The sequence below is a fragment of the Macaca thibetana genome, chromosome 1, assembly GCF_024542745.1.
Source record: "Macaca thibetana thibetana isolate TM-01 chromosome 1, ASM2454274v1, whole genome shotgun sequence".
Taxonomy (NCBI): Eukaryota; Metazoa; Chordata; class Mammalia; order Primates; family Cercopithecidae; genus Macaca; species Macaca thibetana.
The window spans coordinates 213,168,785-213,195,221 of NC_065578.1; the positions used below are offsets into that span (position 1 = coordinate 213,168,785).

Sequence of the window (26,437 nt, forward strand, 5' to 3'; positions counted from 1 at the left end):
CTTCAGCAGAAAGCTGGTCATCACCATTATTACTGTGCAACAGATGGAGAGGCATGCTGCAGGCATAATAAAGAAGGAGAGAAGTAGACTATAAAATATAGGAAAATGAGGTTCACTAAAAAGGATATCAAGGAAGTCCAAATGGCCTGCACTTGAAAAATAATCCAGTCCAAAAAGAATGCTTTTCTGTGGCTGAATCATATGTGCTTTATCTGTCAAAAATGTTCTAGAATAAATGAAAATATTCTCACCTCATTAAATTTCCTAGGCATTGATCGATATTGCTAATCTCACTGTTTGGCTGTTTCCAAACCCAACTGCTTGGCTGAAACCCTTTGTGATGAGAAACTTCAAATATTGGGTATTTATGAGATTCTTACTTCTGTTCCAGGATCTAGTGTTATGGACATGTATCCTTTGACTAGGATGATACAAGATACCAAACAGGTTCCTCACACTCATGAACGAGAAATCAATGTCATGCTTTACAACAAATATCTTCACCAAGTACTCACTATCTGCTCTGAATCCATAATTAGGGTAAGTACCTATTGGCTTTTCAAACAGAAAAGAGGCAAAGCAGATACAATTTTCTCTTCTTAAAATAAATCGTTGAGTGATTAAGCAAATGTAGCGGCACATATGATGAGACCATACATTAGAGTGATTTTTAAGCTTTCATGAGTAGGTGAAAAACAAGCATTTTAATTAAGCCAGTTCAGACTGCTTGCTGTCAACCCACATGCTCCACTGAATAAACATGGCTAGTTTTCACTATCAAAATACGAATTTTAAAGGAAATCTATCAAGGAGATAGAACTAGTCTGCATTTTTATTTTTATTTTTTTAACGGAGTATGGCAAGAGGATTTATGTTAAGAAGGAAGGGGAATAAATTGATAGGTGTTTACTGTAACCCCTGTAGATTCAGAACACTTGCCAAGAGCCTTAAGTCTCTGTGATCTTATTTGATCTTCACAACAGTCCTCTGTGGACAGATAAAGAGTTTCATTTTAAAGATGAGGAAACTAGGGCTCAGACAGATCAAGCAACATAGCTGGGATAAGCACGAGGGCTGGAATAGGAACCCAAGTTTTTTTGATGTAAGTACTCATGCCCTTTCTGCCGCATTCCTCCAGCCTAGCTGCCAGAGGCATTTGAACCGGAGCAACCCCATCTTGAATAAGGCTGGGTAAAATGAGGCTGAGACCTACTGGGCTGCATTCCCAGACGGTTAAGGCATTCTAAGTCACAGGATGAGATAGGAGGTCGGCACAAGATACAGGTCATAAAGACCTTGCTGATAAAACAAGTCGCAGTAAAGAAGCCGGCCATATCCCACCAAACCCAAGATGGCAATGAGAGTGACCTCTGATCTTCCTCACTGCTACACTCCCACCAGCGCCATGACAGTTTACAAATGCCATGGCAACATCAGGAAGTTACCCTATATGGTCTAAATAGGGGAGGCATGAATAATTCACCCCTTGTTTAGCATATCATCAAGAAGTAACCATAAAAATGGACAACCAGCAGCCCTAAGGGGTTGTTTATGGAGTAACCGTTCTTTATTCCTTTACTTTTTTCATAAACTTGCTTTCGCTTTACTCTGTGGACTTGCCCTGAATTCTTTCTTGTGTGAGATCCAAGAACCCTTTCTTGGGAGTCTGGATCAGGACCCCTTTCCTGTAACATGGCCATCACAGCATTTCCTAGAGGCCAGGGCTTGTGGCCATGCTAACTGTGTCCATCATTATGACCACTGAAGTCATCTGGCAGTGATGGCTGGAGGTGTGTGCTTCAGGTGTTTGTCCCTTCATTTCATGCATGCTCTCCAAAAGGAGACGTTTAGACTAGCAGACAGCATTCCTCTGGGGACCCTTCAAATTACCTCTCAGTCTCTGACTTCTGTGATCGTTTGCTGGAGATTTTCTCAAGTGAGCATCTCCTGAGTTCATGATATTAGTGCATTTCTGGTAATGCCTAAAGAGAGAGGTAGAGGAAAACGAAAACTGAAACCTGTCCTGCTTTCGTGCAATCAGTATTTCATGCAGTCACCTCTTACGGGGAAAATGTCATCCCTGTGTGGGATAAAAGAGTGCAAAGGAATACATGAAGGTGAGTTTTCATGCCAGGTTGGTTGGAGAGAGATCACACTGCAGGCCAGGAGATGGGTGACCCCTGAGACCCATTCATGCAATGACCCACATTCCTCTTTCTCCCTTAAGAACCTCGTCTATAACCAGGGACACGCAGAAGTTAAAAGCACGGACTCTAGGGCCAGACTGACTTCACTCAAATCCCAGCTCTACCACTTCCCCACAAGTGGCCCTTCATTATCTGGCCCCCAGACTATCTCATCAGCTCCATCCCCTCCACACTCCCCCTTTCACCCAGCTACAGTGGCTTTCTTTCCATTCCCTGGAGGAAAGATGAACTTTGTATATGCTGTCCTCTCTGCCACAATACCTACAGTGCAATCATTCTGTGTTGCCGGTTCCGTGCTGGCACGTTATGGCAGTGCAATTTACATCTGAGCAGGGCAACTCCATGAAGGAGAGACTCAGGCAGATAATCTGCAGGTCTAAGGCCTCTACTGTGTTTCCAGAGAGAGATAATGATGACTCTTGAGTCTTGACATGTCTCTAGATTTTCTGATTACACCCATCCTAATTACACAGATGGCTTCTCTGAGGTCAGTCTCTTTCTCTCTGTCTCTCTTTCTCTCTGTATATGTCTCTCTCTCTCTCATTCTCTCTCTCGCTGGGCCCATGTCTCTAGTCACAACATTCCTAGGAAAGGTCAGTGAGCTCTTTCCTCAGGATTCTTCTCTCAGGTCCCATGCTATTAACCACACATCCTGTCCCATGATCCCTGGCTAACTAGGATGAGTGTCACCAGGGAATAAATCCAGTTCATATTTCTTTTGTCGCTGAGCTTGCAATTGTTCCATTTCTAACCTTGCTTCAGGCTTACAGTACCAACTGACCACTTCTTCCATGGCCCGGGGCTGCCTGGAATAGAGTCCCTGCCTGTCTCAGCCCTCCATTTGCAGCAGACACAGTCCGGGAGAGCACAGTAACTATTAAACGCACTTTATCTTTCAGAACTATCTTTGATCAAACCAACACTCAGGGCAGAGTGCTAGGAAATGTGTTAGATGTACAGAGTTCCATCTGTGAGGCTGTTGTGAATATGGTGTAATTCTGATGAGAATTGAAGGGCTTATTCCAAGGGATTATTTGATATTTTTGTTCTTTCCCATAGGTATGGGAACTCGAGACTGGGCTCCAAGTATACCAGATTTTAGACCCTCATGGTTTCAATATTGAAGTGACTTCTGCAGCTGTCGATGAAAGTGGATTTTTTTTTGCCACAGGAGCATATAACGGTCAGACTAACATCCAGAATGTGGCGTCTCTGCTTTAGTGTCCTGAGAATTTCTGCCGAAAACTCTTTCATTCTTTGGGGTAGAAGGAGAGCATGAAGCAGGCTGGAATATGTCTGGGTGCCAGTGAAATTCCTGTGCCTGGGTGAATAGTGGTAGAGTCCCTTATCTAACAGGCATCAATGTCTTGATATGGATGTTAAAAATGATTCCTCACATTGCATTTACATAGTCGCTTTAACAGTTTGCAGAAGTCTTTCGCATATGACATCTCATCTAATCCGTGTTGCACTGACTCATCCTATCGTTCCACTTTTGGGTACCATCAGCTAAGAGACAGACATTGGATTCAGTGCTTGCTAACAATAGTTTTACCGACAGTAGATTTCTGGACCAGACAAAACACCCAGCCAACTTTTTCACATTACTCCTAGAGTTCTATATTGGAGTTGTTCACATGTCTAGCCTTGCGGAGGGCATGTGCCATGCCAAACTTGACAGGATGCCAGACCCAGGTTGGGGTGGGCTGTTTGATGTGCCTTACACTATGCAGCACTGGTAGGACTTCCAGGAACTAAAGAGCTACAGACTGCCCTGCCTTTCACCCCACTCACTACGTACTAAATGAAAGAACTGCTTTATCTAGACCATATGACCAATTGTATGCACTACTCTGAATATATTTACCCTAGGCCTACACGCATAAGCCAATTGATGAATTGAGTGAGCATCTCGATGTGTGAAAGTCTGACTTTTTAAAGTGTGAGCAGATGACAACACCATGTGAAATAAAATCATGAATACTGAGTCGATGGGGTATGAATAAATGCAACTGCCCTTCACGTGGACCAGTTCTTGAGAAAGCAGTCTTAACTGTTCCATAAGCACACCCTGCATAGACACGAAATGTAGTTGTTGAAATTCTGAGCAATGTACACAATTATTATCATGCAGAAGCATTAAGCAATTCAATATATGACTGACAATAGTATTGTTTATATGTGAGCAAGCCATATCTTCTGTTGTTAGTTCTAGAACCTAGAATTCTTTCAGATATTGAGTTTGTCCTTCTCAAAGGTACATATGTTAAATTTATTTTATTGTGTTTATTTATTTGGAGTCGGAGTCTCACTGTGTTGCCCAGGCTGGTCTCAACCTCCTGGCTTCAAGGGATCCTTCCTCCTTGGCCTCCCAAGTAGCTGGGGTTACAGAAGTGAGCCACTGTGCCAGGCCCTCTTGGTTAAATTGACAGAGATCCAGGACACCCTGGGAAGTGAGATTCTCTGACTCCCAGTGAAGTTCAAACCACAAGCCACTGGTCTCCTCTCATTACCACCCATCACCTGGGAAAAGCTGAGGAGTACATCTCCCTGCTCTCTGCTCCACTAAATCTGACTGCCCAAGTCCCAAGGTAGCAGGAAATTTGGACAAGGAGACTGGCCTCTGCATAACCCAGGAATGTCTGAGAACACGATAATGTCTTTTAATTGTTTGTGTGACTGTTTTCCTATAAGGCCACAGAGTCCTTGAGGGTGGGCACTATGATTATTCATTAAGTACCCCCAGCTCCTACCACAGTGCTGGGTATACAGGGAGTATTTAATCGACGTTTAATGATGTTGTTAGTGGCCAGCAAACAAATATTGGGGGTGTGAGTGTTGCTGATGGAGAGAACCTGGTGTAGGGGAAGGAAAACAGTGCAGTGAAAACACTCTGGGTGTCGAGCAGGATTCGAGCTGAGGGATAAGAAAGGGGGTAGGGTTAAAGGAGGAGAGGAAAAGACCTGTGGTTCACTAGAGTCTGAACTTGAGGTGACCACTATAAAAGCCCATGTGAGAAGAGAATTCTCTCCTCTGAGCAATGACCTAGAAATAGGCATTCCACAACTATACTGTTTATCATCCCTCTGGCCCCTTCTTCCAGGTCCCCCAAAGCAAATGAATGAAGTTAACCATAAAGAAAGTATCTCCATCCATTTGAACTGCTACAATGGAATGCCATAGAGTGGGTGGTGTTTAAAAAAACAGTTTATAGCAGATTGATAATAACCAAAAACTGAAAAACAAACCATTTTTCAACATATGACTGGTTAGACAAACTGCAGTACATCAATACAGTGGAATACTACAGTTATTACAAGTAATACAAAGAAACAAACTAGTTATATTTGCAGCAGTTTGAATGTATCTGAAAGACACTAACAAAAGACAAGAGTCAATCTCATCCATTTCAGTTCTTTTTTTTTTTTTTTTTTTTTTTTTTTGAGATGGAGTCTTGCTTTGTTGCCTAGGCTGGAATGCAGTGGTGCAGGGTCTCGGCTCACTGAAACCTCTGCCTTCTGAGTTCAAGCGATTCTCCTGCCTCAGCCTTCTGAGTAGCTGGGGCTACAGGCGCCTTCCACCATGCTCGGCTAATTTTTGTATTTTTAGTAGAGACAGGGTTTTGCTATGTTGCCCAGGCTGGTCTCGGAACTCCTGACCTCAAATGATCTGCCCGCTTCGGCCTCCCAAAGTGCTGGGATTACAGGCATGAGCCACCGTGCCCAGCCAATAACATTCTTGAAATAACAAAATAAAATGTCTTCAAAATGACAAACTTTTAGATAAGTAAAACAGCTTACTGATTACCAAATAGTGACGGTGGGGGTTGTGGTGACTATGAAGGTTAACACGAAAGTTCCTGTGGATTGATGGAACATTTCTTTTTTTTTTTTTTTTTTTTTTTTTTTTTTTTTTTTGAGACGGAGTCTCGCTGTGTCTCCCAGGCTGGAGTGCAGTGGCGTGATCTCGGCTCACTGCAAGCTCCGCCTCCCGGGTTCACGCCATTCTCCCGCCTCAGCCTCCCAAGTAGCTGAGACTACAGGCGCCCGCCACCACGCCTGGCTAGTTTTTTTTGTATTTTTAGTAGAGACGGGGTTTCACCATGTTAGCCAGGATAGTCTCGATCTCCTGACCTCGTGATCCACCCGCCTCAGTCTCCCAAAGTGCTGGGATTACAGGCTTGAGCCACCGCGCCCGGCCTGATGGAACATTTCTGTATACTGGTTGTGCAAATTTATACACACAGTAAAACTGTGAAGAACTAGACACATACACACGAGAGTGCATGCAAAAAACTGGTAAAATCTGGACAAGGTCTGTCGTCTAGTTAATGGGATTTTCTAATGTCAATTTGCTTGTTTTAGGACTATACCGTAGTCACATGGGCTGGAAGCAATGGGGGAAGTTGGGACAAGATACACAGGACTTTACTATTTTTGCAACTTTCTGTTTCTTTTTATTTTTCAAAGTTCAAAACAATGTAGAAGGCTAACAAATTTTGCCAAACACTGAAACACTGATATAAATCTTTAAATTTTTACATTAGTTGAGGTCTCAAATGTCATATATCAGATTAATTAAAATGCTTTAAGCACTATCAGAATTGGAGCTGACAGTGTCTCCTTGGTATGTAATAAGATGGAAAGAGTGTTGGGCCCACACTGACATCTATAAAAAAGCAAGCTGATCTATGAAATCAGAACTTTTCTTGAACCTATGTGAGAATCAATGTTGCAGGCAAATAGCCTGAAATAGAAGGAAAGACACAGGCACTTCCGGGGACAGATAGGACACAGTTACCGGCTAACCTAGGGCAGTGATGAGAAGGAAATGGGGCTGGCATTCAGATGGGTGAGAATGTAGTCAGATTTGTAAGAACTGCTGAGATCTGAGTGTAGGATAGCATGAGAGTACAGCGCTTCTAAAAGCCAGAAACACAAAGGGAGTATGCGTCCATTCCCATGCTCCTCACACGGCTTGTCACATGTCACACAGGGCTGGCCTCCCTCATGGTGCAGATCTGGTAGACAGGAACAGCCTACACTGTGGAGCCACAGAAAGTCCCACCAGCATCCGTCTTACTGACAAAGCAAATGCCTAAGCCACTGAGGGAAGGGCGGCAAACCCTCCTGCTGATATTGTAGATGAAGACCTACTGTAAGGGAGACAGAGCTGAGCAAGTTGTTCTCTACCTCTTGAGGGGAGGTAGGAAAACCTCCTGGGCTCAGCCCATTTGACATGCTTTACCACTCAGGGCAGGAGGACTGGGTGTTTTCCAACAACAGAAATCGATTTCTCTCAGTTCTGGAGGCTGGGAAGTTCGAGATCAAGGCGCTGGCAGATCTGGCGTCTGGCAAGGGCCCACCTCCTGGTTTATAGATGGTGCCTTCTCACTGTGTTCCCACATGACAAAGGGGTAAGGCAGATCCTTGGGGCCCATTTTATTACTTACTTTTCTTTTTTCATCTGAGTCACAGCAGATCTGAATTTGGGGCCTTTTTTATAAAGGCACTAATCCCATTCATGAGGGTTCTACCCCCATGACCTAATCATCTCCAAATACCATCATATCGAGGATTAGGTTTCAAATAGAAAGTATAATTTTAAACGTAAGAAAAACACTCGGTCAGGCACGGTGGCTCCCGCCTGTAATCCCAGCACTTTGGGAGGCCGAGGCGGGTGGATCACAATGTCAGGAGATCGAGACCATCCTGGCTAACACGGTGAAACCCCGTCCCTACTAAAAATACAAAAACAGGCCAGGCGCGGTGGCTCAAGCCTGTAATCCCAGCACTTTGGGAGGCCGAGACGGGCGGATCACGAGGTCAGGAGATCGAGACCATCCTGGCTAACAAGGTGAAACCCCATCTCAACTAAAAAATACAAAAAATAACTAGCCGGGCGAGGTGGCGGACGCCTGTAGTCCCAGCTACTCGGGAGGCTGAGGCAGGAGAATGGCGTAAACCCAGGAGGCGGAGCTTGCAGTGAGCTGAGATCCGGCCACTGCATCCCAGCCTGGGCAACAGAGCGAGACTCCCTCTCAAAAAAAAATACAAAAACATTAGCCGGGCGTGGTGGCGGGCGCCTGTAGTCCCAGCTACTCGGGAGGCTGAGGCAGCAGAATGGCATGAACCCGGGAGGCAGAGCTTGCAGTGAGCCCAGACCCTGCACCACTGCACTCCAGCCTGGGTGACAGAGTGAGACTCCGTCTCAAAAAAAAAAAAAAAAAAAAAAGGAAAAAAGAAAAACACTCCATACTTTTCTTTCACTTTCCTCCCATGTAACCGACAAAACCAATCTCCAAGCTTGGCAGATTCTTACCGACTGGGATTCCCTCCAACTTTTTATTATCTAATAAGAGCTAACGTCCTAAAACATGTCAGCACATTAAGAAACGTGATAGATTACTGGAATGATCTTTCGCTGTGAATAATAATTGTGGCATGGTAGCGAACATTCCCGTGTTCGGGACGGCGTGTTTAGCACACTGAAAAGCGTTGGGAGAATAAAAACAGAAGAGACTCACTTAAGAGCAAAAGCTTAGTAGGAGAGCCTGAGGGTAGATTTCAAGGCGTTGCCTGGTCCTGTTTATTTTTATTTTTTTAGCCTGTGAGAAATCAAGGCATATAGGAATAAATTTCATGCACAGCAAGCCTGGGAAGACTCACCCATCTGAGTAGGGAATAAATATAGGATAAATTGTTGGCAGAAAGCTTTCAATCGGATGAATTTTCTCTGAGCAAAAAGCCAAGCTTTCTCTAAGTCACTTTTACCCACGTAATCTTTTTCTCTGTATGCTCAGGAACAGTCAGAATCTGGGACTTTGGCAGTGGGCAGGAGATGAAAGTGTTGCTGGAGGGGAAAGACTGGAAGGAGGAGGAGCACTGCCTACAACGCCTCGTTTTCCTCAAAGCCCAAGAAAAACACCAGCACCTGGTCCTGGCCTTGGAGCGCAACGGGACTATCAAAATGATCCAGGTTTATAATCCCATTTCATATTCGCACTGCAGGTGCCCTTTTCGGGAAAATCAAATGAGTCCGTGGATAATCCCCACCCATGTAACGCCTCTCTTGGTAGCCAGCTGAAGATAGTGTTTATCCTCAACCTTCTCGTGATGCTCCTCATTAACTTGGCCCAGGTTCAAGCAAAGAGCAAAAAAGAATCCCTGCCCAGTCACCGCATGTTGCCCATCAAGCTTCTGCTGAAGGGTTAGTCAGGGTCTCCTAAGGCGGGTGTCAAGAAGGTTAAATTTATACTCAGCTGCCACCTCGGACATGCTTTACACCCTCATATGGGGATAATTCACTGCAGAATTGCTTTCCGGCAGGCTCTGTCCCTTATCACCCATAATGCATTCAGGGATGCTCAAGTCACTTTTCCAGCTTGTCACCAAAATCGCTTTGTTTATTTTAAGGTTAATGATGCAATCTGCCCAGGGCTGTTTGGGGAGGATTGAGGTAGGCTAATTTATTTTTCCTATGACTCTATTACCACCTCGGAATGCTAATGCCCTCTTCAAATTTATAATGAAGACTAGATCATCTATCCTGGCTATCGAGCGGATCTCACCCCGTCACCTCGAACTCAAGGACTCACCTCACTGCCTTTATTATTCCCCTTCTGAAAGCTAAGACCAGAAAAAGAAAAGTCTTGAATAGCATAGCAATCATGAAGCACCAGCTTAAGATGACTGATGACCTAAGAACTGGAAAAAAGGAGTAAAAAACTTCCCTGATGTAATATACTCTTCTCTCGTCTGAGCAATCCAAAATGGCACTGTAGAAAGGCATTTCTTAGTAATGCACTCTAAAACAAAACGAAATGTTGATTTTTGCTTTATAAAGTGCCACTGTTCATCAAGATGCCCTTCCTACCAGACAATGTCTGTTGTCACAAATGCTCCTTTTTTGAGGGCTGCAACAAGTAGCATGGAACTATTCACTCACCAAAATTGTTTTTAGTTCTACTGTAGCATTTTTTACTTTGATTATTCTGGTTCTGCATTTAGAACCTGCAGATGGATCTTGGTAAGAACTGAAAACCTCTCTTATTTATATTTGTATTCTTGGCCATGCCCAGAGCAGGTGCTCATTAAGGATAGAAAGAATAAAAATAAATAAATAAAGAACCTCTTCCAAGGTAGACAACAGTAAATTTATGAGCGGTATTTGGAGAACTTTTACCAGTGTTGGAGCGGGCAGCTTTATAATATAATGTTGAAAGTATACTTATTTGCTTATTATTATTAATTATTATTATCTACTAAATCTGCCTATTAGAAATAAAATAATTTGATTTACATACTTATTTTCTAGAATACTTTCATTCATTCATTTTTTTCAATGACCATTTACCAAATATTTACCATGTTCCAGAAGGATATTCCCTTTCACCATGAAATTCATAATTTAATAGGAGTTGCACTGATCCCCCTATTACAAGTGTTGTGAGTGTTTTCACAAAGTGCCTCAGAAACTTGTGTGGTGGGATGGTTGTCAGACTAATCGGGTAGCCAGGACATTTTTTTTTTCCAGCTAAAAACAGAACAAGCTTTATAATAAATTTCTTTCCCTAAATTCCAAACCCCGCTTCTCTGTTTGCACCAGAAACTGGAAGGTGGACAGGTGGAAGTTGGAGCTGAGAGTGGAATGGAGGAAAGATAAACCAAACCTCTATCTTCCTAGACTCCCAGCTGCCTTAAAAACAAAAACAAAAACAAACAAACAAAAAAGCAAACAACCCCCCCCCGCCCCCCAGCAAACTAAAAAGCCAAAATCTGCTTCAGTAATCACATTCAGTTATTCAGGAAACATTGCTGATGCATTATGAGCTGTATGAGCTGAGAAGGGTCTCCAAAGTCTCATGTACTTTTAAAAGTGTTCAAACAGTCCTTAATGGCTTAAATACAATATCTCTCTTACACTTCTGTTCTTGGTTTTATTTTCTCAAGTCTCAGAAAAATGCTTGTGCAACTGCCCGCTCTGGGCACAAATCATGGCCGTGCTGAATATTCTGGGCATGATTTCCTAAGCCGTGTAACAAGAGGGCAGACTGTAAATTGACTGGTCTATTAATACAACTTCATAGACAACAAGAGAAGAAAACAATGATTCTTCTCATCATCTCAGTTTTAAGGGGATAGAACTGCATTCTGCCTATATGAAACCTTTGGCAAATTTGAGAGAAATTTGCCCCCAAGTCATTGTTGACAAAACCATAGGTTGGTGAGAGATTACTGTTCTAACATAATAAACAAAGCACTGTGGGGGTTTCCAGGAAGATGATTAATTGATCTCAAAATCATTCAAATTCTAAAGACCCACTTACTTACCCTCCTTTTATCCACAGTACTTTAGATCTACTCACATGGTTATATTTGTGTGTCCTTTAAAGTAAATGATTTTTCTTTATGAAGCAATTAACATAATAGTGCTCTTAGCATTATATGAACTGCTGTTTTCCTAGATAACTGATTCCTAAAGACTTACCAGCCAATTCCAATATAAGATAAAAGATTTCACCAAGTAGAGATGAAATGTAGAAAAAAAGGGTAACTTTTGACAAAGCTACTTTTACTTCCTTTAAATTTTAAGATTGTATCTTTCCTACTGTTTTGTATTACTATAGCCTTTCTTTTCATAAAATAATGTTAGTAGAGTTTCCCATCTCCTTCTCCCTCACGTCCTCACTTGGTAAAATTGAATGTGAGTGACTCTAGGTCAATCTTCAAAAGGTATTTTGTAAATTCTACTGCTCTGTGAATTCAGAAAGTCTGAGAGCCACTGTCATAGGAGATTCTATTGAAACCCGATTCTATTGAAACCCGTTAAGCCTGTTAAAAATGACTGTCGGGCCGGGTGTGGTGGCTCATGCCTGTGATCTCAGCACTTTGGGAGGCCAAGGCAGGAGGATCGCTTGAGGCTAGGAGTTTGAGACCAGCCTGGGCAACATAGTGAGACGCCATCTCTACCAAAAAAATATAAAAATTAGCCAGGCATGGTGTCACACACCTGTAGTCTCAGCTACTTGGGGAGCTGAGGTGGGAGGATTGCTCGATCCTGGGAAGTCAAGGCTGCAGTGAGCCATGATTGCACCACTGTACTCCAGTCTGGGCGACAGAGCAAGACTCTGCCTCAAAAAGTCACAAAAAAACTAAACCACTGTCACTAACTCATACCACCAGGTAGGCACATAAATCTAACTAAGCGATTACTCAGTGTAAATATCTGGTCACTCCTGAGATACTGCTGAGATTCATTCCTTCTGTCCCACAATGGCACAAACTCTAAACAAAGACTCCACCAGTACACAGGAGTACTATTGGCCCATACTTTTAAATTAACATGGATATGAAATAACAGAGGCCTTAGGGCAACACCTAAAGTCAAAGTTTAAAAAATGGAAGGACTTTTATCCATCAACTAGCTAAAGTCCTCATTTTGCAAATAAGAAAATTAGGGCCAAAGAAAAATAGGGCCAAAGAAGGTATGTACCTTGCCCGAGGTCCTACAAGAACTAAGACTAGAAACCAGCTGTCTTCACTCCTAGGCCAATATTCTCTCCACTTTTCCATAACTGCTCGTCAACATAGAAAGAGTCCTGTTCTGCAAGCAAAATAATTGACCTTAAAATTTTGACTTTTATTCCCATATAACAATTCAAACATTAAAAATTAATGGCCTCTCATCAATAATAACCAGTTATAAAATACAAATATGGCCCAGCACAGTGGCTCACGCCTGTAATCTCAGCAGTTTGTAAGGCCAAGGCAGGCAGATTGCTTGAGGCCAGGAGTTCAAGACTATCCTGGCCAATATAGCAAAACCCCATCTCTATAAAAAATACAAAAATGAGCTGGATGTAGTGGTGTGTGCCTGTAGTCCCACCTACTTGGGAGGCTGAGGTGGGAGGATCACCTGAGCCTGGGAGGCAGAGATTGCAGTGAGCCAAAATAGCACCACTACACTGTAGACTGGGCGACAGAGCAAGACACTGTCACACACACTCACGAAAGAAAACATAAACATAGTACAGGTGGAATAAATGATCACATCACAATAGCAAACAAAAGTATAAGGTACCTAAAATAAACATAGCAAGAACTATGCAAAAGTTTTGTGGAAATACATCTTAAAGGATGTGAAAAGAATCTGAATAAATGGAGAGATATACCACATCCACAGATGGGATATGGCAAAGGTATCATGATTATGTTCAAATTAAAAATAAAAGCTGGTCTTAAAAAACAAAGTGAAAAGACAAGTCACAAACAGTGAAAAGACAAGTCACAAACAGTGAAAAGGCCATTGCACTCCAGCTAACTGAAGAAGAGTTAGAAACCAGAATATGTAAAGAACCCCGCAAACTGCAGGAAAAAAAAACCCCACAAATAGCCCAATAGAAAAATGAACAAAGGACAGGTAAGGAAATCCAGATGGCTCGCAGACACATGAAAAAATGTTCAACTCACAACAGTCAGGGAAATATTATTAATGGTTAATATAACTAATATGTTTAAAAAATAGTTAAAAAAAATTTTAATAGTGGTAGTTTTCATTTTTAGTATCTCATTTTATACACTTTATAAAAGGTCTGGGATATATGTGCAGAACGTGCAGGTTTTTTTCTTTTTTTTTTTCTCGAGATGGAGTCTCACTCTGTCACCAGGCTGGAGTGCAGTGGCATGATCATGACTCATTGCAACCTCTGCTTCCCGGGTTCAAGCGATTCTCCTCTTGCAACCTCAGCCTCCCGAGTAGCTGGGACTACAAGTGCATGCTTGGTAGCCCAGCTAATTTTTGTATTTTTAGTAGAGACGGGGTTTCACCATGTTGGCCACGACAGTGTCGATCTCTTGACCTTGTGATCCACCCGTCTTAGCCTCCCAAAGTGCTGGGATTACAGGTGTGAGCCACCACACCTGGCCCGTGCAGGTTTGTTACATAGGTATACACGTGCCATGGTGGTTTGCTGCACCCATCAACCCGTCACCTACATTAGGTATTTCTCCTAAAGCCATCCCTCCCCTATTCCTCACCCTCTGAAAGGCCCTGGTGTGTGATGTTCCCCTCCCTGTGTCCATGTGTTCTCATTTTTCAGCTCCCACTTATGAGTGAGAACATGTGGTATTTGGTTTTCTGTTCCTGTGTTGTTTGCTGAGAATAATGGTTTCCAGCTTCATCCATTTCCCTGCAAAGGACATGAACTCATCCTTTTTTATGGCTGCATAGTATTCCATAGTGTGTATGTGCCACAGTTTCTTTATCCAGTCTATCATTGATGGGCATTTGGGTTGGTTCCAAGTCTTTGCTATTGTGAATAGTGCTGCAATAAACATACGTGTGCATGTGTCTTTATGGTAGAATGATTTATAATCCTTTGGGTATATACCCAGTAATGGGATGGCTGGGTCAAATGGTATTTCTGGTTCTAGATCCTTGAGGAATTGCCACACTGTCTTCTACAATGGTTGAACTAGTTTACACTCCCACCAACAGTGTAAAAGCATTCCTATTTCTCCAAATCCTCTCCAGAATCTGTTGTTTCCTGACTTTTTAATGATCGCCACTCTAACTGACATGAGATGGTATCTCATTGTGGTTTTGATTTGAATTTCTCTAATGACCTGTGATGATGAGCTTTTTTTCATATGTTTGTTGGCCGCATAAATGTCTTCTTTTGAGAAGTGTCTGTTCATATCCTTTGCCCACTTTTTAATGGGGTTGTTTTTTTCTTGTAAATTTAAGTTCCTTGTAGATTCTGCATATTACCCCTTCGACAGATAGATAGACTGCAAAAATTTTGTCCCATTCTGTGGGTTGCCTGTTCACTCTGTTGATAGTTTCTTCTGCTGTACAGAAGCTCTTTAGTTTAATTAGCTCTTATTTGTCAATTTTGGCTTTTGTTGCCATTGCTTTTGGTATTTTAGTCATGAAGTCTTTGCCCATGCCTATTTCCTGAATGGTATTGCCTAGGTTTTCTTCTAGGGTTTTTATGGTTTTAGGTCTTACATTTAAGTCTTTAATCCATCTTGACTTAATTTTGTATAAGGTGTAAGGAAGGGGTCCAGTTTCAGTTTTCTGCATATATGGCTAACCAGTTTTCCCAACACAATTTATTAAATAGTGAATCACTTCCCCATTGCTTGTTTTTGTCAGGTTTGTCAAAGTTCAGATGGTTGTAAATGTGTGGCATTATTTCTGAGGCCTCTGCTCTAATCGATTTGTCTACATGTCTGTTTTGGTACCAGTACCATGCTGTTTTGGTTACTGTAGCCTTGTAGTGTAGTTCAAAGTCAGGGAGTGTGATGCCTCCAGCTTTGTTCTTTTTGCTTAGGATTGTCATGACTGTATGGACTCTTTTTGGTTCCATATGAAATCTAAAGTGGTTGTTTCTAATTCTGTGAAGAAAGTCAATGGTAGCTTGATGGGGATAGCATTGAATCTATAAATTACTTTGGGTAGTATGGCCATTTTCACAATATTGATCTTCCTATCCATGAGCATGTAATGTTTTTCCATTTGTTTGTGTCCTCTCTTATTTCCTTGAGCAGTGGTTTGTAGTTCTCCGTGAAGAGGTCTTTCATATCCCTTGTAAGTTATATTCCTAGGTATTTTATTCTCTTTGTAGTAATTGTGAATAGGACTTCACTCATGATTTGGTTCTCTGTTTGTCTGTTGTTGGTGTATAGGAATGCTTGTGATTTTTTAACATTTATTTTGTATCCTGAGACTTTGCTGAAGGTGCTTATCAGCTTAAGGAGATTTTGGGCTGAGACCATGGGGTTTTCTAAATATACAATCGTGTCATCTACAAATAGAGACAATTTGACTTCCTGTCTTCCTATTTGAAAGGGTATTAAAAATTAGTTTTAAAATGTTCCATTTCATACTCATCAGGCAAAACATTAAGAAAATCAAATAATACCAAGTGTTAGCAAGAATATGAAGAAAGGGGAACTCTCATCTACTCCTGGTGAGAGTGAACATAGCTAAACACTACCTAGAGAAGTTGTTAGGTGATAGCTAGTAAAGTTGAAGATGTGCATATCTTATAGTTAGGTAATTTTACCCCAGATATATGCTGTAGAAACTGTGCCGCCTGTCTGTAAAGAAAAGCAGTACCAAATTGGCACTCTGAACATCCGTCAATGGGGGAATGGATAAATATATTGTAGTATGTTTATATAATATGATAAAGCAGTTTAAAATAAATAAACTGGAGTTCCATGAAATAACTTGTATAAATCTCAAAAGCATCCTATTGAGTGAAATAAGAAAGTTGAAGAAGAATCCATATAGTTGGACAGCATTCCAACATAGAAATATTAAAACTTTCATGACTAACATCATATTCACATTACTGGTTACTCTAGGGAGGGAAGAAAGAGGAATTATATTAATAAGCAAGGAAGAGATGGGGCTGAAGATTTGGTAAAGCTAGATGGTGGATACATCAGTGTAGGTTCTATTTTCTCTATCTCTTTAAAACAGTTCAAAATAAAATAATTAATTGAACTTTTCATGTACTCACTGGATTTCTATTAAAGGGCAAGGAAGATGATATTTACCTCATGGTGATCTGGGAGCTGCCCGATGTTGTGCCTTTCCTACAAGATGGGAAACATGCTGTGCATCTGAGAGTGTCTACTAGAGATAGGAACATGGCTATTCCTTTCCCAGATGTCGAGTTAATAGTTGAGAGGAATGCTTCTCAACTTTCCAATGTAAGTTTCCTCTCTTAGTTTCTTTTTAACTTTTGCTTTTTGTTATGGAAATTTACAAACATATATAAAGGTATAGAAAATAATACAAAGAGCTTCTATGCGTTATCGCTCAGCTTCAAAAATTTTCTGTGTATGACCAAACTTATTCTTTATTCCCAGCTCTTCACCATGACCACCACCAATGGATTTTTTTTTTTTGAGACCGGGTCCTGCTCTGTTGCCCATGCTAAAGTGCAGTGGTGTGATCATAGTTCACTGCAGACCCCAACACCTGGGCTCAAATGACTCTCCTGCCTCAGCCCCCCAAAACGCTGGGATTATAGGCATAAGACACCGTGTCTGGCCCACCACCAATGGATTTTGAAGCAAATCTCAAACATTATGTCATTTCATCCCTTTATATTTCAGTATATATGTCTAAACAATAATGACTATTTCAAAAATAATACCATTATTTTCTAAAATATATTAAAAATAATTTGTAAGAAGTTGTTAATCTCATCACATATTCATTCAGTGTTCAAATTTTCCAGATATCCTTATAATTTCTTTCTTATAATTGGTTTCAACAACCAAGATCCAAACAAGGTCTATTTGTTGAATTTGGTTGGAAAAATCTGTTAAATATCTTTTTTTTCTCTCTCCTTGCAATTTATGTCCTGAAGAAGCTGGACAGTTGACGCCATAGTTTTCCACTTTCTAGATTTTGCTGATTGCACCCTCGTGGTGTTATTTAAGAAGTTCCGCTGTACTTCCTGCAATCTGGTAGTTAATCTGGTGGCTTAATTGACTACAACATGGATTTTTTTTTTTTTTTTGTTAGCAATACTCCTTCATAGGTGCTGTCCTGTATTCCATCAAGATTCTCACAATGACCAGTTGTCTTTTTTTTTTTTTTTTTTTTTTTTTTTTATCTCAGCAGTCATTGATGATTATTACCTAGGTCTATTATTTTCATTCAAAGTTTTCATGCTGCCTTTCTGCTTCATTTACTACTGGAACGTGTCTTTAAAGAAAACCTCTCCTTTATCAAATACTTGGTTACACTGAGGTACAGTTTATATAGAAAAGCAAACTAATTCACGATTTGCTCCTTATATTTATCAGTTTTAAAGTGGAGAATAGTTTTCCTAGCATCTTCCAAAGGTGGTCCGTGAATTTTGTTTATTTAATATCATTATTGACTCACAAATTTAAATGTTCTTGATGTGTTTCAGTCCATTTAATTTGTTATTATTATTGATGCTCAAACTGTCCCATCTGAAACTGGTTGGAGCCTCTTCAGGCTCCTGAGTTCCTCTGATGTGACCTCAGAAGCTCTGGATAGCTTCTAGGTATGACAAGATGATCCAGGCTCATCTTGTACATTTCTTTCCAGATCTAAAATCCACTATTTCTCCAATATATTCTACTTCTTTTCAGTGAGAAACAGTATCTTAAAAAACCACAACCTGGGTTCTAGAGCTGCCCACTGCCACTAGGTTGGTTCTTCTTTTTAGACTTTTTCAATAGACAGCTAAGAAAACACATTAAGAGAAAATGCACTACTATTTTGCACTGATATTCCCAATTCAAATGTAAGGTTATGTGGCTTTTACTAATTTTATTTTAATTTATACCTTTCTCTCAGAAAATTTTGATTTCTAATGATACAAGCATCATTACTTATTTGCTTTATGCTATTATTTATATAATGTATTCTTCTACATAATATACAGGTTCTTTATGTCATTTTATATGTTATCATTGTACATTACATTATATTCTAGTTTCAGAAAACAATAAAATTTCTAGGAACATGATACCTGACACAGCTCAGAATCTTGCTTTTTTTGCAGTTCTTTTTGTCCTTAGGGTATATAGCATGTGGAATGTACTGTCAGATTACTGTGCTTTAAAATTACTTAAAATAATTCCTTGTACCACCAACTCTATATATGGTTAAGTTTGCTTCATTTTTCAAATGTATTGCATTTTTAAAATTCAGTTTTGTTTTATTGTTATGTAAAACATTTCCATACTTCTAAGATTAAATTACAAAACAAGTTCTATTCTGAGCTACAAAACAAAGTCTATTGTATTCATGTCTTTTCCACCTTGTTCTCTCCTTAACCTATAGTTAACTTTTTAAGTTTTTGGTTTATGTTTCCATGCTGTTTTTAAAAAATATAATCAAATACTTGGTTCCCTCTCCACCTTCTTAAGCAAATGATAGAATACAATTTACATCCCTGTATTCCCTGCTTTATTTAATAATCTATTTGAGACCATTATAAGCCGTACATAGAGATCTTTATCTTCCTTTTATTTTAAATTGTGGTAAAATACACGTAAAGTAATATTTACCACTTAGACTATTTTTAGGTGTACCGTTAGCGACATTAAATACATTCACATTGTTGTGCAACCTTCATCACCCAGCCATCTCCAGACGCTTTCATCTCGCAAAACTGAATCTCTGTTTATTAAACAATAACCCCCTATTTCCCCTTCCCTCCAGCTCCTAACAACCAGCATTCTAATTTCCATCTCTATGAATTAACTTACACTGGGTATATCATATAAGCAGAAACATATGGTATTCGTCCTTTGTGATTGGTTCGTTTCACTTAGCATGATGTCCTCAAGGCTCGTCTATGTGTAGCGTATGTCACAGCATCCTTCCTTTTAAAGGCTGAACATTATTCCATTGTATGTATAGAACACATGTTGTTTACCCATTCATCCATCAATGGATAATTGGGTTGCTTTCACTTTTTTGCTATTAATAGCAATGCTGCCACGAACATGGGTATACACATATTCATTTTTCTTTTCTTTTCTTTATTATACTTTATATTCTAGGGTACCTGTGCACAACGTGCAGGTTTGTTACATATGTATACTTGTGTCATGTTGGTGTGCTGCACCCATTAACTCGTCATTTACATTAGGTATATCTCCTAATGCTATCCCTCCCCACTCCCCCCACCCCACAATAGGCCCTGGTGTGTGATGTTCCCCTTCCTGTGTCCAGGTGATCTCATTGTTCAATTCCCACCTGTGAGTGAGAACATAAGGTGTTTGGTTTTCTGTTCTTGCAATAGTTTGCTGAGAATGATGGTTTCCAGCTGCATCCATGTCCCTACAAAGGACACTAACTCATCCTTTTTTGTGGCTGCATAGTATTCCATGGTGTATATGTGCCACATTTTCTTAATTCAGTCTGTCATTGATGGACATTTGGGTTGATTCCAAGTCTTTGCTATTGTGAATAGTGCCTCAATAAACATACGTGTGCATGTGTCTTTATATCAGCATGATTTATAATCCTTTGGGTATATACCCAGTAATGGGATGGCTGGGTCAAATGGTATTTCTGGTTCTAGATCCTTGAGGAATCACCACAGTGTTTTCCACAACGGTTGAACTAGTTTACAGTCCCACCAACAGTGTAAAAGTGTTTCTATTTCTCCACATCCTCTCCAGCACCTGTTGTTTCCTGACTTTTTAATGGTCACCATTCTAACTGGTGTGACTTGGTATCTCATTGTGGTTTTGATTTGCATTTCTCTGCTGGCTAGTGATGATGAGCATTTTTTCATGTGTCTGTTGGCTGCATAAATGTCATCTTTTGAGAAGTGTCTGTTCATATCCTTTGCCCACTTTTTGATGGGGTTGTTTTTTTCTTGTAAATTTGTTTGAGCTCTTTGTAGGTTCTGGATATTAGCCCTTTGTCAGATGAGTAGATTGCAAAAATTTTCTCCCATTCTGTAGGTTGCCTGTTCACTCTGATGGTAGTTTCTTCTGCTGTGCAGAAGCTCTTTAGTTTAATTAGATCCCATTTGTCAATTTTGGCTTCTGTTGCCATTGCTTTTGGTGCTTTAGATATGAAGTCCTTGCCCATGCCTATATCCTGAATGGTATTGCCTAGGTTTTCTTCTAGGGTTTTTATGGTTTTTAGGTCTAACATTTAAGTCTCTAATCCATCTTGAATTAATTTTTATATAAGGAGTAAGGAAGGGATCCAGTTTCAGCTTTCTACTTATGGCTAGCCAGTTTTCCCAGCACCATTTATTAAATAGGGAATCCTTTCCCCATTTCTTGTTTTTGTCAGGTTTGTCAAAGATCAGATGGTTGTAGATGTGTGGTATTATTTCTGAGGGCTCCGTTCTTTTCCACCGGTCTATATCTCTATTTTGGTACCAGTACCATGCTGTTTTGGTTACTGTAGCCTTTTAGTATAGTTTGAAGTCAGGTAGTGTGATGCCTCCAGCTTTGTTCTTTTGACTTAGGATTGTCTTGGCAATATGGGCTCTTTTTGGTTCCATATGAACTTTAAAGTAGTTTTTTCCAATTCTGTGAAGAAAGTCATTGGTAGCTTAATGGGAATGGTATTGAATCTATAAATTACCTTGGGCAGTATGGCCATTTTCACGATATTGATTCTTCCTATCCATGAGCATGGAATGTTCTTCCATTTGTTTGTGTCCCCTTTTATTGCATTGAGCAGTGGTTTGTAGTTCTCCTTGAAGAGGTCCTTCACATCCCTTGTAAGTTGTATTCCTAGGTATTTTATTCTCTTTGAAGCAATTGTGAATGAGAGTTCATTCATGATTTGGCTCTCTGTTTGTCTGTTATTGGTGTATAAGAATGCTTGTGATTTTTGCACATTGATTTTGTATCCTGAGACTTTGCTGAAGTTGCTTATCAGCTTAAGGAGATTTTGGGCTGAGACAATGTGGTTAAGTATTTCATGTGAATGGATGTACCATTGTTTATTCAACTAATCCCCTGTAGGTAAGCATTTGGGTTGTTTTGAATCTTTTCCAATTAAAAGTAGTGCTGCAACATATATATATATATGAAAAAGACTTGTGATTATTTCCAAGAAGTAGTTCCTGATAACCAGAAACCTCATCTACACCCAGATTCCCAGAACTTAGCATTGCCATGGCAAAAAAGGCCACACACAAAATGAACACACTAATAAGAAACTGGAAAAAATATGTGGAACTTATATCACAAAGGACTAATATCTATAATATATCTTCCTAATTATCTATATATACATATTGTATGTATGTATATCTATATATACATATCTATGTGTACATAGATACATATTTCTAATATATCTAATATACAACAAACTTTTAAAACATTAGAAGGAAAAGAACAACCTAGATAGAAAATTGACGAAAGATATGAAGAAATAGTCCATACATGTACTAGCAAGGTGCTCCACTCATTATAAGATAAATGCAAATTAAAGTGTGTATATATATATTTTATAAAATACTTTATGAAATACATATATACTTTATGAAATATATATATAGAGAGAGTTGGTTTCCATTGTTGACAGTGTGTCTTTGGGATAGATTCAAGAAGAGGGATTGGGTTACTGGGTCAAAAAGTAAATGCTAATATAATCTTCCTAGACATTACCAAACTCCCCTCCACAGAAGTTACAGAGCTCTGCATTGCCCCTAATATGTGAGACTGCCTATTTCCCCACAGTCTTACCAACAGTGTATATTATAGTCAAACTTTGGAACTTTTTCTAATCTAGATGAGAAATCAAAACAAGTGCCTTTTTACTTGAACAAGTGAGAGCAAAATGAGAAGTGTTTTTAAAAAGATAAAAACCTATGAAAAGAGAAAGCTGGAATTTTATTAGCTGACATTGAAAAATCTAGTTAAAATTACATGATGTAAAAATAGTGAAATAATAATTGGCCAGAAAAGAATGAACAACCATTCTGTGACCTTTTAATACAGCCCCAAACTTAGCCTTCCTGTTAAAATATAATTTGGTATACTTTAATTTGCATTTATCTTATCATGAGTGAGGGGAGCATCTTTTTAATACACATATGGACTATTTGTTCGTATCTTTTGTTAATTTTTCTATCTAGGTTGTTGTTCTTTTCCTTCTAATGTTTTAAAAGCTTTTTGTATACGAGATACATTAGGAATATATACATATATGTATATATAAATAATTAAGAAGATATATTATGGATATTTGTCCTTTGTGATGTAAGTTCCACATATTTTTTCCAGTTTCTTATTAGTGTTTTCATTTTGTGTGTGGCCTTCTTTGCCATGGCAATGCTAAGTTCTGGGAAGCTGGGTGTAGATGAGGTTTCTCGTTATCAGGAACTACTTCTTGGATAGAATCATAAGTCTTCTTCAGGCTTTGTTCAGGTAATCCATTCGTCTATCTAAAAATAGGCTGGTGCAGTGGCTCACGCCTGTAATCACAGCACTTGGGAGGCTGAGGTGGGTGGATCATTAGGTCAAGAGATCGAGACCATCCTGGCCAATATGATGAAACCCCTTATCTACCAAAAAAACAAAAATTAGCTGGGCATGGTGGCACGTGCCTATAGTCCCAGCTACTCAGGAGGCTGAGGCAGGAGAATCGCTCGAACCCAGGAGGAGGAGGTTGCAGTGAGCTGAGATCACACCACTGCACTCTAGCCTGGCGACAGAGTAAGACTCCGTCTCAAAAAAAAAATAAAAATAATAAAAATAATAATTTTAAAAAACACATCTATCTATCTAAAAATAACTCGTCTCTCTAAAAATAGGCAGCTCTTTTAAATTCTCTGAGATTTTAAGGACAAGTTTGTGATACCAAAAACATCACAAAATGGTCAGTCACTGTTTCTAGCCAATTACTAATTTGATCATTTTTACATCATAAGATTTTAACTAGATTTTTCAGGGTCAGTTAATAAAATTCGAGCTTTCTATTTTTATAGGCTTTTTTTCTATTTTTTAATTTTTTTTGAAGCTTCCCTTCTTGCTCTAGCAGCATCACTTGGTCAACTGTAAAGGCACCTGTTTTGTTGTAATTTTTTTTTTTAATGGTTATTTTAAAACCTAAATAAGGAAAGTATATCATCAGATTTTTTTTTTCAGGATATTCTCTGAATTCCAAAATTGTAATTAGTCTTAAAATAGCCAGCCTTAATTTCTCATAATAAAGGAATATTAAAGTACTTGCCCCTGATAAGTTCTTAGTGATAGAACTTCAAAAGTTATACACCCACAGTTTTTAACCTGCAATCCACTGGCTCTCTGTCCATGGGTAGACTTTGGGGGTCTAAAAAGCCTCCGAAATTGTATGCAAAACTTTTTTTCTGAAGAGTGCAAGGTTCACAGCTTTTTCTTTCTCAACATTTTATTATGAAAATTTCTAGACATTAGAAAAGTTGAAAAATTTAGAGCAGACATCCATATATTCATCCACTTAAATTTTACTATTAACATTTTGCGGTCTTTGCTTTATCATATATTTATTCATCGGTTCATCTTCTACTCACCCTTATATCCATCTTATTTTAAAAATATATTTCAAAGTAAGCCGAAGGCATTGATACATATCACCCCTAAACACTTCAGTGTATGCATCATTAACTAGAGTTCACTGTTTATGGTTTTGCTTTTAGTAAAATGTACATAAAATAAAATGCACAAAATTGAAGCCGCTATTCAATGAGTTTGAAGAGAAACATAAACAACCAGAACCCCTAGCAAGATAAAGAACTTCACCATCACCCCAGAAAGTTCCTTCATGTCTCTGCCTATTCAATATCTGCTCTTTACCCAAAGGCAAACACTGTTCTAATGTTTTTCACCAAACATTTGTTTTTTTCCTATTCTAGAATGTCACATAGTGGAGTAATATAGTATACAGTTAAGGTTTTGTTCATTTAGCATAATGCTTTTGAGATTTGTCTATGTTGCTGCATGAATCAGTAGCTAACTCACTTTTATGCCTCAGTAGTATTCAACTGTAGCTTTTTTTTCTTTTTTTCTTTCTTTTTTTTTTTTTTAAGATTCTTGAAGTGTTTGTGACCAAGAAATGTTAATAACAACAGGTACGACTGGGAAATTTTGACGGTTCAGTTCCAGACCATGACAATAAAGCAAATATCGCAAAGCAAGAAATTGTGGGTTTCCCAGTGCACACATAAAAGTTATATTTAGGCCGGGTGTGGTGGCTCATGCCTGTAATCCTAGCACTTTGGGAGGCTGAGGCGGGCGGGATCACTTGAGATCAGGAGTTCCAGACCAGCCTGGCCAATATGGTGAAACCCCATCTCTACTAAAAATACAAAAATTAGCTGGGCGTGGTGACATGTGCCTGTAATCCCAGCTACTCAGGAGGCTGAGGCAGGAGAATGACTTGAACCTGGGAGATAGAGGTTGCAGTGAGCCAAGGTCACGCCACTGCACTCTAGCCTGGGTGACAGAGTGAGTCTCTGTCTCAAAAAAAAAAAAAAAAAAAAAAGTTGGCCGGGAGCAGTGGCTCACGCCTGTAATCCCAGCACTTTGGGAGGCCGAGGCGGGAGGATCACAAGGTCAGGAGATTGAGACCATCCTGGCTAACCCGGTGAAACTCCGTCTCTACTAAACATACAAAAAATTAACCGGGCGTGGTGGCAGGCACCTGTAGTCTCAGCTACTCGGGAGGCTGAGGCAGGAGAATGGCGGGAACCTGGGAGGCGGAGCTTGCAGTGAGCCTAGATCGCGCCACTGCACTCCAGCCTGGGCGATAGAGCGAGACTCCGTATCAAAAAAAAAAAAAGTTGTATTTATATTATACTGTAGTCTATTATGTATGCAATAGCATTATGCCTAAAAAATGTATATACTTTAATTTAAAATACTTTATTGCTAAAAATTGCTAATAATCATCTAAACCTTCAGCAAGTCCTAATCTTTTTGCTGGCGGAGGGTCTTGACTCGATGTTGATAGATCCAGGCTTATCAGGGAGGTGGTTGCTGAAGGCTGGGGTGGCTGTGGCAATTTTTAAAAATAAGACAGCAATGAAGTTGCCGCATGGATTGCCTTTTCCTTTCAGGAAAAATTTATCAGTAGCATGTGATGCTGTTTGATAGCATTTTACCTACAATAAAATTTCTTTCAAAATTGGTGTCAATTCTCTTAAACCCTGCCCCTGCCCAGTCATCTAAGTCCTTCGTTGTCATTTCAGCAGTGTTCACAGTATCTTCATCAGGAGCAGATTCTATCTCAAGAAACAACTTTCTTTGCTCATCCATGAGAAGCAACTCCTCATCCATTCAAGTTTTATCACGAGATTGCAGCAAGTTAGGCCTCACTCCTAATTCTAGTTCTCTTCCTATTTCTACCACATCTTCAGTTACTTCCTCCACTGAAGTCTTGAACCCTTCCAAGTATCTTTGAGGGTTAGAATCCTTTTCTTCCAAATTCCTGTTCATGTTGCTATTTTGACCTCCTCCCACGAATCACAAATGTTCTTAATGGCATCTAGAATGGTGAATTCTTTCTGGAAAGTTTTCAATTTGAGCAACCAGATTCATCATAGGAATCACTATCTATGGCAGCTATAGCCTTACAACATGTATTTCTTAAATAATAAGTCTTGAAAGTCAGAATTTCCCCTTGATCCATGGGCTGCAGAAGGAATATTGTATTCACCAGCATGAAAACGACATTCACGCCGTACATCTCCATCAGAGCTC

At 39.7% G+C, this 26,437-nt stretch overlaps 1 protein-coding gene and 1 long non-coding RNA gene across 4 annotated transcripts in view; one reads left to right on the plus strand and one right to left on the minus strand.

The window, feature by feature from the left end:
• Positions 1-26,437, plus strand: part of WDR64 (WD repeat domain 64) — a 157,610-nt gene that overhangs the window by 90,997 nt on the left and 40,176 nt on the right. For all 3 annotated transcript variants that reach the window (XM_050771065.1, XM_050771076.1, XM_050771087.1), the window contains 4 exons: positions 392-540; positions 3,267-3,390; positions 9,010-9,185; positions 16,757-16,933. In XM_050771065.1, coding sequence (XP_050627022.1) covers positions 392-540; positions 3,267-3,390; positions 9,010-9,185; positions 16,757-16,933 — 626 coding nt within the window. The remainder of the gene's footprint in view (positions 1-391; positions 541-3,266; positions 3,391-9,009; positions 9,186-16,756; positions 16,934-26,437) is intronic.
• Positions 1-26,437, minus strand: part of LOC126943011 (uncharacterized) — a 189,330-nt gene that overhangs the window by 74,322 nt on the left and 88,571 nt on the right. The window lies entirely within an intron of this gene.